The sequence below is a fragment of the Lacerta agilis genome, chromosome 6 (genome assembly GCF_009819535.1).
Source record: "Lacerta agilis isolate rLacAgi1 chromosome 6, rLacAgi1.pri, whole genome shotgun sequence".
NCBI lineage: Eukaryota > Metazoa > Chordata > Lepidosauria > Squamata > Lacertidae > Lacerta > Lacerta agilis.
This window is the reverse complement of record NC_046317.1, coordinates 65,244,375-65,260,814: the sequence shown is the minus strand read 5'-3', so window position 1 is coordinate 65,260,814 and position 16,440 is coordinate 65,244,375. Positions and strand designations below refer to the sequence as shown.

General features: G+C 40.3%; 1 protein-coding gene across 1 annotated transcript in view; it reads left to right on the top strand.

Annotated features, from left to right (window-relative positions):
- RBM12 (RNA binding motif protein 12) overlaps window positions 1–10,571 on the top strand; it is a 49,309-nt gene extending 38,738 nt beyond the window's left edge. The window contains 15 exon segments of the mRNA XM_033153194.1: window positions 82–153; window positions 1,538–1,562; window positions 1,565–1,620; window positions 2,325–2,414; window positions 5,711–5,809; window positions 6,376–6,462; window positions 6,548–6,569; window positions 6,572–6,606; window positions 7,007–7,115; window positions 7,118–7,139; window positions 7,704–7,758; window positions 7,848–7,899; window positions 8,383–8,516; window positions 9,246–9,482; window positions 9,873–10,571. Coding sequence (XP_033009085.1) covers window positions 82–153; window positions 1,538–1,562; window positions 1,565–1,620; window positions 2,325–2,414; window positions 5,711–5,809; window positions 6,376–6,462; window positions 6,548–6,569; window positions 6,572–6,606; window positions 7,007–7,115; window positions 7,118–7,139; window positions 7,704–7,758; window positions 7,848–7,899; window positions 8,383–8,516; window positions 9,246–9,482; window positions 9,873–9,989 — 1,212 coding nt within the window. The 3' untranslated portion in view covers window positions 9,990–10,571.
- The last annotated feature ends 5,869 nt before the right edge of the window (window positions 10,572–16,440 follow it).

Below are 16,440 nucleotides of genomic sequence, written 5' to 3'. Positions count from 1 at the left end.
TGTGTATTTGAATGGCCTGCATTATTCACATTAGAATACTTTTCAAAACCACACTGAAATTATTTCCCCTTGAATTTTCAGATTTCTGCAGAAGAGATTAAAGACACTAGAGTTGTGTCCATAGATGTTGAAGCCCGGAATTTAGACAAAAAGGTAAATGATATATTGAAAGTAACTCTCTTTCCAGTTCATTCAGTACTGGAACCAACATTTATATCCCATCTTTCCTCCAAGGAGCTCAAGGTGGTGTACAGGGCTCTCCCCACTCAATTTTATCCTCACAGCAACCTTGTGAGGTAGGTTAGGCTGAGAGGGTTGACTGGCCCACTGAACTTTATGGTGGAGTGGGGAGTAGATCCCTGGACACTACCCCACACTGGCTCTATAGCAGTACCTGTGAATAGGTTTCACAAGGTACGTCATGACAGAAACATCGACAAGGATATGGCAATAAATGTAGTAATTAAGGGCTTATATGAGAATGGAACTGTGTTGCTTTGAAGGAATGGGGGGGGGGGAGAGGTTGAATGTGAGAGGAATGTGTGTAGACCACACTTGAAATTAAAGGTGATTATTATCTTTATTTGTAAAGCTTTTTTTATTATTGAAGTTAATTCTTGAAGTACAGATTTCATAGAGAAGCATAATAATTTCAGCACTCGCTACCACAGATTTTGGTGCTTAAAGCACTTTATAGTTTCCCTTAGTTGTTGTTTAGTCGTTTATTCATGTCTTGACTCTTCGTGACCCCATGGACAAGAGCACGCCAGGCACTCCTGTCTTCGACTGCCTCCCGCAGTTTGGTCAGACTCATGTTAGTAGCTTCGAGAACACTGTCCAACCATCTCATCCTCTGTCGTCCCCTTCTCCTTGTGCCCTCCATCTTTCCCAACATCAGGGTCTTTTCCAGGGAGTCTTCTCTTCTCATGAGGTGGCCAAAGTATTGAAGCCTCAGCTTCAGGATCTGTCCTTCCAGTGAGCACTCAGGCCTGATTTCCTTCAGAATGGATAGGTTTGATCTTCTTGCAGTCCATGGGACTCTCAAGAGTCTCCTCCAGCACCATAATTCAAAAGCATCAATTCTTTGGCGATCAGCCTTCTTTATGATCCAGCTCTCACTTCCATACATTACTACTGGGAAAACCATAGCTTTAACTATACCTTTGTCAGCAAAGTGATGTCTCTGCTTTTTAAGATGCTGTCTAGGTTTGTCATTGCTTTTCTCCCAAGAAGCAGGTGTCTTCTAATTTCGTGACTGCTGTCACCATCTGCAGTGATCATGGAACCCAAGAAAGTAAAATCTCTCACTAGCTGAGCATAGGTGTGCATTATTTGCAGGCTACTAAATGAAAAAAATGACCGAACAGAAACACCTGTGACTGAAAATAAGCTGTTATTCATTGAATGCTTGATGGTGTGTGTGTGTGTGTTGCCAGTAATAATAGATATAATATGAATAGCAGAAAGGTATGTTGCTCTAGAAGTTCTTACATGCTGAATTATTTTGTATAAAGATCAAGGTTCTTTTTCTACACAGGATTTTTTGGGCAAATCTGATCCATTTTGGAGTTTTATAAGGAGAGTGATGGTGGAAAATGGCAGCTTGTCTACCGATCTGAGGTAGGATTTATACTGCCTCTGAATGAACTCAATTGCAAAAAAATGGAACTGCTACTTCTTTGGAGAAAATCAGGCAGAGGCATTATGCATAAGTGGAGCTCTGCCAATCCAAGCTGCTTCAACTGGACTTTGGGTGATACCTCACCATCCCACTCTCTTTCAGAGGGCTTCCGACCTTCAGAAACACCCTTTCAGAGGGCATAGTGGGCTGCATTACATAGTAATTTCTTCTGCTAGTGGTTCTCAGACTTCAACCCACTATAAGTTCTTCATATTTGGGCAGTGGTGTGCAAGCCAGTTGGGATGTCTGGAAGGCACTGCAGCAGCTCTTAAATTTTGCAGCTGTAGCCACCCCAAATTTCATACTTATGTCAAACTGTGCACGTTCAGTTGAGATGCATGTTTAAATTTATCTAGGTATGAAACTAGAAATTGGCTTAAAAAAATACAGAAAATACATATACTGTATGTATTACATGTACATCAAGTGTATTAATAGATATTTACCTATGAGCAATGAGTTATGTCTTATCATAATGGTACTCTGCTTTTCATCCAGAAAATTATTATGCAGCTATTGGAACAGAATTATTATTTAAAAAATAATCTGCAGAAATTCTAGGTGAGGGAATTACATTGTTATAATGTACTTGTAGGATGAAGAGAGATCTCAGGCCTTGATTGTATTTGGATTTCTTTTATAGGTAATTAAGAACAATTTAAATCCCTGCTGGAGAAGGTTCAGTGTTCCTCTGCAAACATTCTGTGGTGGTGACTTCAACAAACCAATGAAGGTGATGACAATGATTTAACTTTTTTAAATAAAAAAATACAGGTTAGAGAATCCATTTCATTAAATTATTTAAAAAAATTGCAATATGAAGTCTGACTGTGAAAGAACTAAAACCAAATAATGTGTGGCTGTCAATAATTTAATTAGTTTGCCAGTATTTGCAAAGATGCTTCTTTTGCACCCGGATTTTTTTATTCTTTTCTTATTTTCACTTCTGTGTGCTTTCCCTCCCCTTACCCATTCATTCTTAGAAATATACTGGCAGCGCTGAGAATACTGGTAATATGAGCCATTCTCCATCCTTCTAACTGAGCAGGAACCTTGGTTCCGTTTATTGGTCACCTGGAAACATCATCTGCTAGAGCTGCCTTTCTGTATAACCTAGTTTTTTGCAGTTCATCCACTGTGGACTACAACTATGTCTGAAAATAAAATAATATTATTTAATCCTACACGCTTAAATGTAGTTTTATGGAAGACCAAGATCATGAAGACCTAAATAGCGGCTTGAATTTTCAAAAGTAAGTCTGTAGTATTGCTGGTTCTGTGGGAAAGCTTGAAAATATGACCTGAGTGTACCAAAATGCTTTTTGGAGGATGCTTGGCTCTGTTTTTAAGCTATGGTTTTTTAAGCTATGGTTTTTGTGGCTTAATTAATGAAATTATTATCTTCATACCCAAACATTCTAAACTATATAGTGACTGCAAAGCCTCCATGAGTCCATTGCTTTTTAAAAAAATGCACTTCCAAGTGTCTAATGCAGTTGTTTAATATGCTTAATTTGATGATGTTCAGAAGTGAAGTCATATCCACTGGCCGGTAAAATTGCCATTTAAAATAGGATTTTTAATATACCAGCCAACCAAATTTCACAACCTGGACTTTCTAGCCTGCTTGCAGGCTTCCCACAGCCCTCGGGTGGGCAACATTTGGCCCTCCAGATGTTGCTGGGCTACAACTCCCATCACCACTGCTTGTTAGCCATACTATCTGGGACTTATGGTAATTGGTATCCAACAACATCTAGGTGCTACAGATCTCCACCCCCGGCAGAGGCATCTGTATTGGCTACTGTCACAACAGAATGCTGGGCTTAGATGGTCCTTTGATCTAATCCAGATGGGCAGCTCTTATGTTTTGTGCTGGCTGTCTTGGTAAGTTAAGGCTGCTTGGGAGAAGCTGAGCTGTATATGTGGAAGAGGGAGTATTATACTCACGTAAAGGAATGGAAGATGCTAGATACCTTTAGTGAGATAGTCACAATTGGAGGAATAAAACATAAATGTTGAGGATCCTCTCAGCTGTTGCTCATTGTCACCTTTTTGGTGATCACAACTAGATCAGGTATTTCTAACCTGGGTCATGTCCTGGTTATGTAACTGAAGGTGTGTTAGCAGTGTCAGTAGATTATCTCTACTTGGAGATTAATGAAGGAAATTTTGACTTTAGGGGGTTCGTAAGAACATGCAGCAAGAGCAGTTGATAGTACAACTGTGCATGTGTAAATAGGCCTGCTGTAAGTTGGCATGGGTGGTGCTGTGCTCTAAACCACTGAGCCTAGGGCTTGCTGATCAGAAGGTTGGTGGTTTGAATCCCCGTGATTGGGTGAGCTCCCATTGTTCGGTACCAGCTCCTGCCCACCTAGCAGTTCGAAAGCATGTCAAAGTGCAAGTAGATAAATAGGTACCGCTCCAGCGGGAAGGTAAATGGCATTTCCGTGTGCTGCTCTGGTTTGCCAGAAGCGGCTTAGTCATGCTGGCCACATAACCCAGAAGCTGTCTGTGGACAACCGCTGGCTCCCTTGGCCTATAGAGCAAAATGAACTCCGCAACCAGAGTTGTCCATGACTGGACCTTAACGGTCAGGGGTACCTTTACCTTTAAGTTGGCTCAGCTCTTAACCTGCCCAGCCATTCCCAGGGGAATCAGGTGAAGAGTCATTCTAATAACCTTCTAGTAACTGTCCTTGCGGTTGTGCTGGAGTGCTCTCATTCTTCTTTGTTTATTCAGAATATGCATGAGCATGCTGGATGACACCACCAAATTTGCACCTATAAAAGGCGTGTCCTTCCCACCCAAGCAGGGAGAGAAGAGCATTTTACATTCATGTATATTTCTGGATCTGCACTTGCAAAAGCTTTCCCTGCCTGAGCAGAGGGAGATTGAAACTAAGCAGAGCCAATTGAAACTAAATCCAAGACAAGAGTGATAATGGTTGGTGTGTAGATAGACCAGGGGAGAACAGATGAAAGGAGCATTGCCTCCTTGGTTCAGTCAGGTTTACAATTTGATTTTCAAGTGTAAACCAGAAGCACTTGTCACCCCTAATCTGGTGAGGAAGCTGCATTTTCCCCCTATCTATGCCATTACTGAAAGGTACTGCTTTTCAATAGTAATTGATGGTGTTCTAGGATGCACCCTGTTGGCTTGTGCTGTTTTAAATCTTACTCTACTCCTAAAAACACATCACTGAATGTTGGTCACAAACCAATTAGTGGGATGTGCATTCAAGAAAATATATTTACGATCAAGCCATTTATATGTAAGCCATATATTGTATCTAGATGTAATCCTATCTTTTCAATCTGCTGGCAAACAAAGGCAGTGGTGAAAGCTACCTGTTGTTTAACTTTAGCATTACTCAAAGTATTTTAAGCCCCAAATACATAGCAATTCTCAATTGAGTCCTGTGCTCCTTCCATTGTGCGCCTTCTAAATGGCTTAGCATGGACATTCAGGTCATATTTTATTTGACTTTTGAGAATGAGGCTTGCAGGTTTTTGCATGACTAGATATCATCAGGGAAGAGTATTCATGCAAAGTTCTTAAAATAAGAGGGAACTTTGGATTATACAGTTTGTGCTAAGGCTCTTCTTTGCTGTTGAATGTCTTGGGTTTTTTGTGCTGTCTTTGTTTTGTTCCCATTGTTTCTTTTTATAAGACTTATATAAGACTTAATTTCAGTTGATTGCTTGGCTTCTGTAACTGGATTTTTACTTAATTTAGCTTTGGAACAGTCATTTTCTTCTTTTTATCTGCTTAGCATTTTAGTTGCATTTCCATTGCCTACTAAACAAGTTAGTACCCATGGCTCTCCTCAAGGACTCATTTTTGGGTCTCTCTCTTACTATTAGGTTTCAGTTAGTGATATGGATGACAGCACCAGTTCAGATTTGATAGGGGAGTTCACATGCATCACTGCAAAGCTGTTGGAAGCGAGAGACCAAGCGGTGAGCAGCAGTCATTCTCTATTATAAAGTTCTGCTTGTCCATTGCCTGCTGTTTCTTTCCTTTCAGGTGCACTGTTCAGATTATGATAGTGATGGGTCACATGACTTGATAGGCAGTTTTGAAACTAACCTCTCCCAGCTACAGAAGGCAGGTGGCAGCTCTCCGGTGAGCTTTTACTTTTACCTTCTTTTATTAAGTAATTGAACCTATTTCTCATTGCAAAGAAGAATCATAGAAACAATAAATTTATCCTCACAGAGCTACAATTCCCAGCACCCTTTACAGTTCCTAGGAAGCAATAGATGTTGTATTTTAAGTCATCTGTGTTCTTCAGCAACCCAAGCAAAATGATCCTAGGACTCTAAGATATCTAATTTCTACTTCCTGGTTTACCGCGAGGGGGAAAGGAAGCTAGGTTTGCTATCGCAGTGAACCGGATGCTGCTTTTTGGAGTTTTGGGGCAGCTCACAGGCAACAAGCGCCCCAAAGAAGGTCCTGGGGACAACCAGGACATCGAGGATTCCTGCGGAGGTCAAAAGTGAGGCTCCCAACGGGTCTGCATGGTTCCATTTGGTGCCGTGCTGAGCAGCTGTCAAGCTGTGATCACTTGCCAGTATGCATGGCTACCATTTTTTTTTTCTAAGTTGGGTCTTGTCCTGCGTATCTTAAAATATGTGGTTTCATTTCATTAACTAGAACAAGTCCTTTTGATGTGTGTTGCTTTCTTTCAGGTGGAATTTGAGTGCATTCACCCTGAGAAGAAGAGAAAGAAGAAGAGCTATAAAAACTCTGGCATTGTTAGAGTGAAGTCTTGCAAAAGTAAGGAGCATTTCATACAGAAGAGTTTGCTGTTCTGTGATTGTAGGGTAGAAGTTGTAAACAGTTGTGTGCTGTTTCTTTCAGATTGAAACGGAATATTCTTTCCTGGATACATCATGGGAGGCTGCCAAATTAATTTCACTGTGAGTTGGGTCACCTATTTACATGCCTTTCCCCCCAAGTTAAAACATAACTCAAGCATTTATATATTCCTGTGAAAAAGCCATTGCACTTAAACCTGAACAAAAACCTGTTTACTAGATCTGTCAGTGAATAATGTCTGCTTGTGCTTGTATATCTGCCCAGACTAAACAAAATGAATTCACCAATTTTTCTAGTACATAGCAGTCTCCCTGGTTGCATTTTGGGGGAACCTAATGTTTGACCTTTCTTCAGCTGCCTTGAGTTTTTTAGCGGTTATTTCAGCATCATTCTTCATGGTGTTAGGTATGCTTGAAGTCAACTTCCAATGAATGTTGGGCTTTTTTGGTTGCCTGTTTCCAGAAAGAAATCTTATATTTGTGCTGTTCGTTATTGTGTCAGGTGGGCATAGATTTCACCGGCTCCAATGGAGATCCAAAGTCACCAGATTCTCTTCACTATATCAGTCCAAATGGGATAAATGAATACCTGACCGCCATCTGGTGTGTGGGAACGTGGTACAGGATTATGACACGTATGTTAAAACTTTTTTTTAGCTGCTCTTAGCCACAAGCGTTAGACATAAGTGAAATTTAATAGAGTTAAAAGTGATCTATTTGACTGAGAGTCCCTTCAACCTTTATGGATTATGCATCTCCTGCATCTCATGTTATTGCTGAGAACGGTAATTCAGTGAGAGTTGCAGTAGATTGGTCTTCGTTTTGTTGGTTCCTTCATGAGAGTAAGTGATTGTTTTCATTTTCTGCTTGCTCATAAAATGACACTACTGAGTCTCGGTACTTGAGAGCAGGAGCTGTAGGCAGTCATGTATAAATGAAAATGATCACTACTCATGGGATGAGTGTGCATTTTTCCCTGACATTTTAAACTGAAGGAGGAGTCAACTCGATTACAACATTGACTCCTGGAAGCCTCGCTCCCCTGTGCTCTTACTGCTTGCTTCGCTTTTAGCAGTTTTGGTTTCTGAGGTAGCATGCAGTTTCTGCCAGCTTGCAGCAGTGGTAACTATGAATTGTTTTTGTTCAGTTGAAGGTAACATATCTATCTTTCCTCCTCCTCCACCCCCTACATCTTTCAGTGACAAACTGTTCCCTGCCTTTGGGTTTGGAGCTCAAGTTCCTCCAGACTGGAAGGTGAGTTTCTTAGTTCAAGTGTTTCTTAATTCAAATGCATTGGTATTTGGCTACATTTAGCTACATGACTACGTGTGTCTCTTTCCCAGGTGTCCCATGAATTTGCATTGAACTTTAACCCTACAAATCCCTATTGCCAAGGTAAGTATTTAGTAATCTTCATGACCCAGTAATGGAATTTGACAAAGCATGCATCAGAGAGTATCTTCCATTAAAAATAAAGAATGGGACCAGCAGGGCTTCTAGAGTCTTTGTCAGGATAAAGTGCATGACTATAGTTATATCTTCTTTGCCACTCCACCTGTTCTGTAGCCACAGTCCTCTTGGCAGCCAGTGACCACCTCTGCAAGGCTCCAGGAATTGTGCTATGTGCTGCAGGCAATACATGTTTTGCCATCCTCTGAAAATAACTGATTCACACATCCACACCCTACAAATGTGGTGAAATGGGGGAAGGCATGTCTGCTCAGCTTCAGTTATTGTGCACACATTAGATTGCCATTTCCATTTTGTGATAGAAATGCTAAAAGTTGAATAACTCTGGGAGGATCTATGGAGAACAGTGGGAAATAAGCAGCATACATATAAACTATTGCAATAACAATTGGTGTTTTCATTTTTCAGGAATCCAGGGAATTGTGGATGCATATCGCCAGGCCTTGCCTCAGATTCGTCTCTATGGTCCAACAAACTTCTCCCCAATTATAAATCATGTTGCCAGGTTTGCTGCTCAGGGAGCACAGCAAAATACTGCTTCTGTGAGTCTGTTTGATTTAATGTTTTGGATGTTTTTGTTTTTAGGTGATGGATTGGAAAAAAAATGTCACAAGAGGCATTTATTTAAAGGTGTGCTAGTATTCTTTCATTACTTCACTGTTGTGAAGCCATAGTCTGCCATGAAACTTCAGGTGCTGAATGGATTTGTAATCAGACTCTACCCTCTGAATTCTGTGTTTTCTCTGCAATTCATTCCCATGTGGTAGAGTTAGGACATACTTCCGTTTGTCCGGTGATTTCAAGTCATGGGTCCAAGACGCTTTACATTTCTCCCACTGCTTTCCTCGGGAAAACCTGTTTACTGCTGAATCAGAACAAAGTCAATCCACAGAAAACCTGATTGATGTTTGTTCTGAGTCAGCAGTAAACAATGGGTTTTCCATGGGAAAGCAGTGGGACAAACCTAAAACCTTTTGGACCCACGACTTGAAATCACGGGACAAATGGAAGTGTGCATGAGCCCTTGAAGTATTAATAACCTTGAAGGTTATTAATTAATTTCAAATAAAGCTAACAAGAAATAGCTGGTTTGAGAATTGGACTGGGTTTTTAAAGTTACTTTACTGTATTTTATTGTTTTCAATCCATTCCCCCCCCTTTCATGCTTTACAAACACAGAAGTATAAAAAACATCAACCCTTCAGTCCCTTCCTTAACTCTTGCCTAAGATTTGAAGTCAACCTCTGTTGACTAATCTAATTTTCTTGCAGCAATACTTTGTTTTGCTGATAATCACAGACGGGGAGATCACCGATCTGGACCAAACCAGGCAAGCCATTGTCAATGCTTCCAAGCTGCCCATGTCTATCATTATCATTGGAGTTGGCAGTGCTGAGTTCAAAGCCATGGAATTCCTTGATGGAGACGATGGTGTTCTAAAGTCCTTGTCAGGGGAACCAGCTGCACGAGATATTGTCCAGTTTGTGCCCTTCAGGAAGTTCCAGAATGTAAGTTGAAGAATACCTAACTCTTCCAGATAGTTATACTTTGTCAGCAGGCAATATTGCTTACTTCTTGAAGACTCTTTGGTTCACACATAATGCTACAATGTAGGCAAAACAAGCCAAGGTTCATAATCCAACCACAAACTATAACTTCAGATTGTGGTTTGTTGGCAGTAAACAAATCATAGTGAGGCTGCTGGACATAGTTCACACTTAATGCTAAACCATGGTTTAATAAACCATAATCTGTAGTTTGACCCAGAATTTCTCATAGCATTGTTTGCACAATTTTTTAAAAAATTAATATTAACAATGTCTAAAGCCAGCTATGAAAATGATTCCTTTTCTTGCTCTTGTCGTCACTGATGTTGTCTTGCTCTTTCTTTGTTACAGGCTCCTCGTGAGGCACTTAACCAGTCAGTGTTAGCTGAAGTTCCTAAGCAACTGGTATCCTACTTCAAGATGCTTGGCCTGATTCCCATGAAGTTGCCTTCAGAAAAACAGCAATAAAGCACAATACCTTTCATTTACAAGGAAAAGAATACTGCATATAGAGCTTTCCAGTGAATAGTCCTTTCCCCTATGTATTACTTTGCATTCAAAACAATATTTCTGTACTTTACACATATATTGGGAATATGATATATTTGCAGACAATATACAGGAATACTAGTGCTCTTCGCAGTTCTTATTAGAAAACTGACGAATACCTTATGACCAAATCCATTTGCATTCTGTCTACCTGCCCATGCTGTATAGCACACAATCCTAGTGAAGAATCTTGGGTGGGTTTTTGTTTTTAAAAAGTCAAGATCCTAGCCCTTGATTTAAAAGAAAGCTTTTTTTATTTTAATTTTTCTGCTGAAGTTGCAGAACCTGAATGGAGCTTGGGACATGGCTTTCAGAAGGTGGTGAAACTTTTTATATCACAAAATGGCTTCTAATGCTTGCTTCTGTCCCTTGCTGATTTACCGGTATATCCCATTCCAATATTATTATTTAATCTGCTCAACCCTTCACTGCATTTTTGAGTCAGTTGTGAAGGTTCATTCATAACAAATTATGAAAACACCAGATATTTGTACTAAAATTGCAAAAAAAAAAAAACTAAAAGGGGGGGCGGAATGGCCAGGTATTCATGCAGCTCACTAAAATGAATTGTCCTGTGAGTGGTTGCTTCTCTCATTTCAGAATGTATTTGAAATCTAGCTGCTATAAAGTTTACATATATAGTTATATATTACTTATCATGTATTGCTGGAAGGTCTCTTCTGTGTCTAGAAAGAGAAATCATTTTGCATTGATATATACCAAAATCACTGATTGCCTTAATTTCTACTATGCCTTTATGGAATGCCAATGAATTTTTTTAGTACTTTATTTACAAAGAAACCTTAGGTTTTAGGTCCGAAAATCGAATGCAAATCAAGATATTCTTGCTTCAAAGGTGCTGTTTACATATAAAAATTCTTTCTCAAGGGCATTTTGGTCAGTGTGTTTCAAACTGGGCTGTGCACTGATATGCAGGGGAGAGCAAGTGAGATAATTTGTGTTTCTGTCTCTGAATTATCACTTGGGGAAAGGGGTGTGTGTGGATGTACTGTTAAGCAACTGCTGCACTATCTGTCCCAGGTTTATTGCAATATTTACAATTCTGTAGTTTTATTTGTAGCAAAAGCTTGGGTGCTTGCTTTAGACAACATTATTTTAGCTGTATTGTTTATAAAATGTATTACATGCTTCCTACAACTTTTGGATTTAAGCACTTTAAAGCATCATATAAAATCTTTATTGGATTTAAGGAAAACAGTATATTGAGAACTTTAATATTCAATACTACCAACTATTACTAATCACTGTTCCAAAATATAAGAAAATTACATTAGAGTAAAATCCCTGCATAATACCTAAATAGCCTCTTCTTTTGAAACTGCAATTTGATCCATACATAAATTTGATCCTATATAAATTAGATATACAAATTATAGATGTTTCAGTTAGAACTGCAATATTTATCATTTCAACAGCTATGTGAAATGTACACTTAGTTCTCCAGGAACAAAATATACAGTGAATATTACAAGCCTACGACCTTCCTTTGCTGTTACTTCTGGTGGGTTACATGTGTTCAAGCAGTTTCTAAGAATGAGGTGGTAGATTTCTAAAGTGGGAGAATGGGCAATATCATAGACTGCATGTAAGAGGCATTCAATGTTTTTAATGCTTCCTTGCATTTAAAAACAAAAACAAACAAACTTCTTCCTGCAGGTAGAAAACTTAGCAGAGATTCCCTAAAAAGTATTTTATCTGGGATAGCATTTAAAAATGACGACACCTCCAAGCATTCTGAAATAGTATAATTCCTGTTGCCACCTCAGAATGCTGTTCTGTTGCAGGTATATGCTTCCTCAACCTCGGCCCTCCAGATGTTTTTGGCCTACAACTCCCATGATCCCTAGCTAGCAGAACCAGTGGTCAGGGATTATGGGAATCTGGAGGGCCGAGGTTGAGGAAGCCTGTGCTACACTTAATTAAGTCCTGCCTGGAGAATCTGTTACAATTGAAAGTTTTCCATTTCCAATCCTAAAGAAAGATGCTATGTGCAGAAGAATTAAACTCTAATGTGATTATTTTCTTCAGTACAATAAAATTGATAATGCATTATGATGAAAGCTGCTTGCTTTTTTTTTCTTCTGGCCTGTATTAACCACTGTGATACAATGCTTACATTGCTCTACCACTTATTTCTACCAATTTTGCAGATAGTGACTTTTCTAAAGCTAAACAGTGATTTACTGGCTTGTTGAAGTCAAACACTGGCCTGTACTGGAGTATGTTGGAGTCTGAAATGCTGGTGCCTTTCCTTATGCAGGCTGCCATTCTTTTATAGCAGTCCTGATTTTCTGCAAATGTCAGTGTAGTCCATACTTTTGTTGCCTAGGGCACAACATTGGTCTTTTCTCCTGGATTAACAGGAGAAGTGCACACCATTTAACATTCAGAAACATAAATATTCTTAATCAATTCTGTGGAAAATTGGGAGGTAGACCTCTTGCAAATTGAGTTAATAATGCATCTTAGCATCTTGCTCTCCTTTTAGCCAAGTGCTTTTTGAGCAATTGTGATGCTTGTGGGGTAGCTATAGTGTGAGCTGTGTGTTATTTTGCGGTATACTAGTGTGCCCTATTGGCACATTGTTTGGTAATCCCCAATACTATACACCAGAATATATGTATGACTAGCTCTCCAGATCATGCTGTTTATGGATCTATCCCAATATTGTTGACTCTGACTTGCAACATCTCTTTGAGGTCTCAGGCAGAGGTCTTTCTCATCTGATCCTTTTAACTAGAAATTTTGGTGATTGAACCTGGAACCTTCTGCATTCAAAGCAGATGCACTGCTACTAAGCTATAGTCCCTTTTAAGACAATCTTGATTACAACCAGAATAAGTTATGCCTTTCATACATCATGGCTGTAGCAGTCTGGGGGTCTCTTTATCAGTTCTCGCTGGTCTGGCAGAGTTCAGCTGGCATAACTGGCAGGGCCTTCTGATGGGGGAAATGCTACACACATACTGTTTCACTGGAAATATTATTGGCCAACTTGGAATGACAGCCTGGTTCTTTGGTAGAAAATGGAGTATTTTACCAAAGTAAGCTTTGGTTTTTTTGGGGGGGGGGGAAACTATTATATTGATATTCTATTGCACTGCTTGGTTTGGTTGATTAATGCAGAAAATAATCAGTTCTTCGTGTAAGAATTATCATATCGTGTATCACAAACTCCATTAAATTTCTTCATCAAACTCAAGGTGTCTTCAGTCTCTTAATTTTAATAAAATTTCACAGGTACAGATGGAAATTGATGTTAAGGCTTCTTTTTTACTTGAAACCCCCATTACTATGTGCAAAGACTCTGTCATTACAAACTGTTAGATTCTTATTGCAAAGGTTATTGGAGGGAGGGGCGCAGAGCTCCTCAGCGCATCACTCTCATATCGACAAACAGGAGCAAGAATGCCCAAATGGGGGTAATGTCTTTTATGTTCGGCTATGTGTGCTCACATGCTAACTAAGTCATACACAAGGTGAGCAGAAGAGAAAAGTGTGGCTTCCTTGCATTTACGTGTGCTGCAAACTAAAAGGGGCACAGTAAGAAGCACAGCTGAGCTTAGTGTATGCAGTTATCTGCCCGCTAGTGGTGCTAAATTGCTAAGCTTAAAGTTCCCCAAAATGTGATTTGACTTAGAGCTATTCTCAATGGTGGCAAAGCCTGTAACACAGGATCCATGCTACTCTGGTGTTGTGCACTTGTGACGCATGCAGCTGCCTTCCTACTTGGCTTATACCTCCAGCCTAACGGGGAGTGGCTGGAATGCAGTTACACAGCATATTTGTAGGCTACAGGCACTTCAGTTTCCCCTTTTAATTGTCTTGCCTCCAGTATGTGTAGAAGTCCTTATAAACTTAATGTCATTCAAGTCAACCACATAGTTCCTATTTGGCACAGCACTGGAGAAGTACTGAATCACAATCCTTGCCTCAATCACATTGCTTCAAAATGCACAAGCTCCTCTTTCTGCAGGTAGCATTCTTTACCATTCTTTAAAAGTTTATTCCTTGTCAGTATTCAGCAAGCAAGAGTACTAAAATACAAACCAGTAAAAATAACAATGCAGAGCCACTGTAAACTTGTTCCACAGAGGTAGTCTGCAAAGGCGACAAGATGTGTTGATCATTAGCTTAGATGGCTTTAATATGGGATTAGATAAATTCATGGAGGAGAGATCTATTATTCAGTCTTGGACCTGAGCTCACCAGGTTGTGATTTCAAACATCACCAAATTATATGAAAAAAGCAGCTAACGAAACCAATCCTAAAACTGACTCTCTCTTTTTTTTGAGAACCCAGATGTAAGCAAGTCCTCTGTGCTAAACTGCTTCCTAGTAGGCAGCTGTTTGGCATACATAGAAGTGGCAACTCCTGACATCGCCCTTTTTCTCTCAATCATAAATCACACTCCACACACCCATGAGCTTTGTTTCCATAAGGTGTAAACACAAGAATTGCCTTAGGTGTTCATTCCATGCCATATACAAATCGCCACTGCTTGGCTCCAACAGAGAAAGGGTGGACCAAGGGTTCATGTGCAATATGAAAACACCCTTTGCCTAGATAAATCCCAGTGTGGCACAGCTATGTTTGGGAGGGGGGAGGGAAGAGAAACCCAATTAAATTAAACTTCCAGGAGAGGGATCCTCATGGCTGATTGATTTTCTCTCATCAACAGTAGGCTGATGAGAGATAACTGTTGAGTACTAGCTAGATACATTTTTGGCTGTGAACTGCCTTTGCAAGACTGGAATTTGGGGTAAGTGGCAGGAGGACACAACAGCCATGCATCAATCCCAGTCTCTCAGACCTCGGAAAGCAGTGCAGAGCTGGCTTGAGGGCAGCATGAGCAGCATGCACCCCCCCCAAATGCACCCAGGGCAATCGCTCCAGGAAAACCCCCCCCACACACACATGCTATGTCCCTGGTTATGTGTTAGGGGTAAAAGAGACCAAGAGGTCAGAAAGACCAAGCCCCTGCTGCAAGGTAGGACCCTTCACATATTGATTCCCAGCATATTGTCCCAACTATACTGAGGTACAACCACAAAGCAGGTGCAATATAGGAAAATGTGTGCAAATTTGCAGCTCCTGATCTGATCATTCTTCAGTTCGTTCCTCAGAACAAACAGCAGGGCCAGCCCAATACATTTGGGCACCTGAGATGAACCACAAAATGGCGCCCCCTTCCCTGCCAGGGAAGAAGGGGTGAATGAAGATCTACAACGGAATCTGCTACCTGAGGAGGTTATCTCACGGACTTCCCTCACAGGTGGACCAGCCCTTGTGGCTAGAACTAACTAAAATATTGAGAGAGATTAAATGGTCTGTGAAAGAAACAGTACAGAATAATACTGTAAACATGTACATGACAAGGGAATTCATTTTCAAGTTTCTCAGCAAAGGAAGCAAACATAATCTTGGAACTAAGCAGGAGGCAAGTCACATGTGCTCCACCTATTCTGTCAACAACTAGAAAAGAGGGGAAACACAATATGAACTGTGGGAAGTGTTGTTTGTGGCACTCAAGCAGAAATTATGGAACCTCCAAATGTATTTAGGATTGGCGGTGAATCTGTTATTCACTGGATATTCTAAATATATATGAAGAAATGATACTAATATTAGGGCTCTTGGCACACTGCTCCAGACCTGAATACATCACTTGAAGTAAATTTGCAGCTTCTGATCTGATTCTTTACCTCCACTTGTTGTATGGAGGGGGTGTTATATAGAAGGTCAAGTGGAGAGAGAGGTGGGGCCCCAGATATATTGAACAAAGAACTGTGGTGGAGAGAAAGGCGGCGGGGGGGGGGGGAGTCCAGAGCCCCACTCAGCAGAATGAGGGCCCCCAAACGTAACAGGGCCTACTTACCATGAAAGGCCCCTCCAGACTGTTGCTTTATTATGGGTGCATTCTGCTACATGTTGGTGACACAATAGTAATGGATTAGTGGTGAATTTATTCTGCATTATTAGTTCTGCAATACTTCCCCAGTCCTACCATATAATTAGTGTCCAGATGAGCTTTCGTGAAAGAAAAGCATGGCAAAAATAAACCGTAATATTTGTGGTATAAAAAGGTCACAAGATTTTAGTAGAAAGATATGGGACATGCACTGACTGGAAATGAAGCAGTGTGACCACCCCAATTTTTTTGCAGGCATAAGTAGTAGTGAAAATGAGATTATGTATGAGCACCTGGATAGCATGAGGAGCACAAATCATGAATGTGTGGTAAAAAGTAGTCCAAGGGGTCCAAAGTCTGTGAATAATGCACATATCTGAAGAGCCCCCATCCTCAATCAGACCATTAAGTCCAGAGTTTAAAATTACCTCATTGAC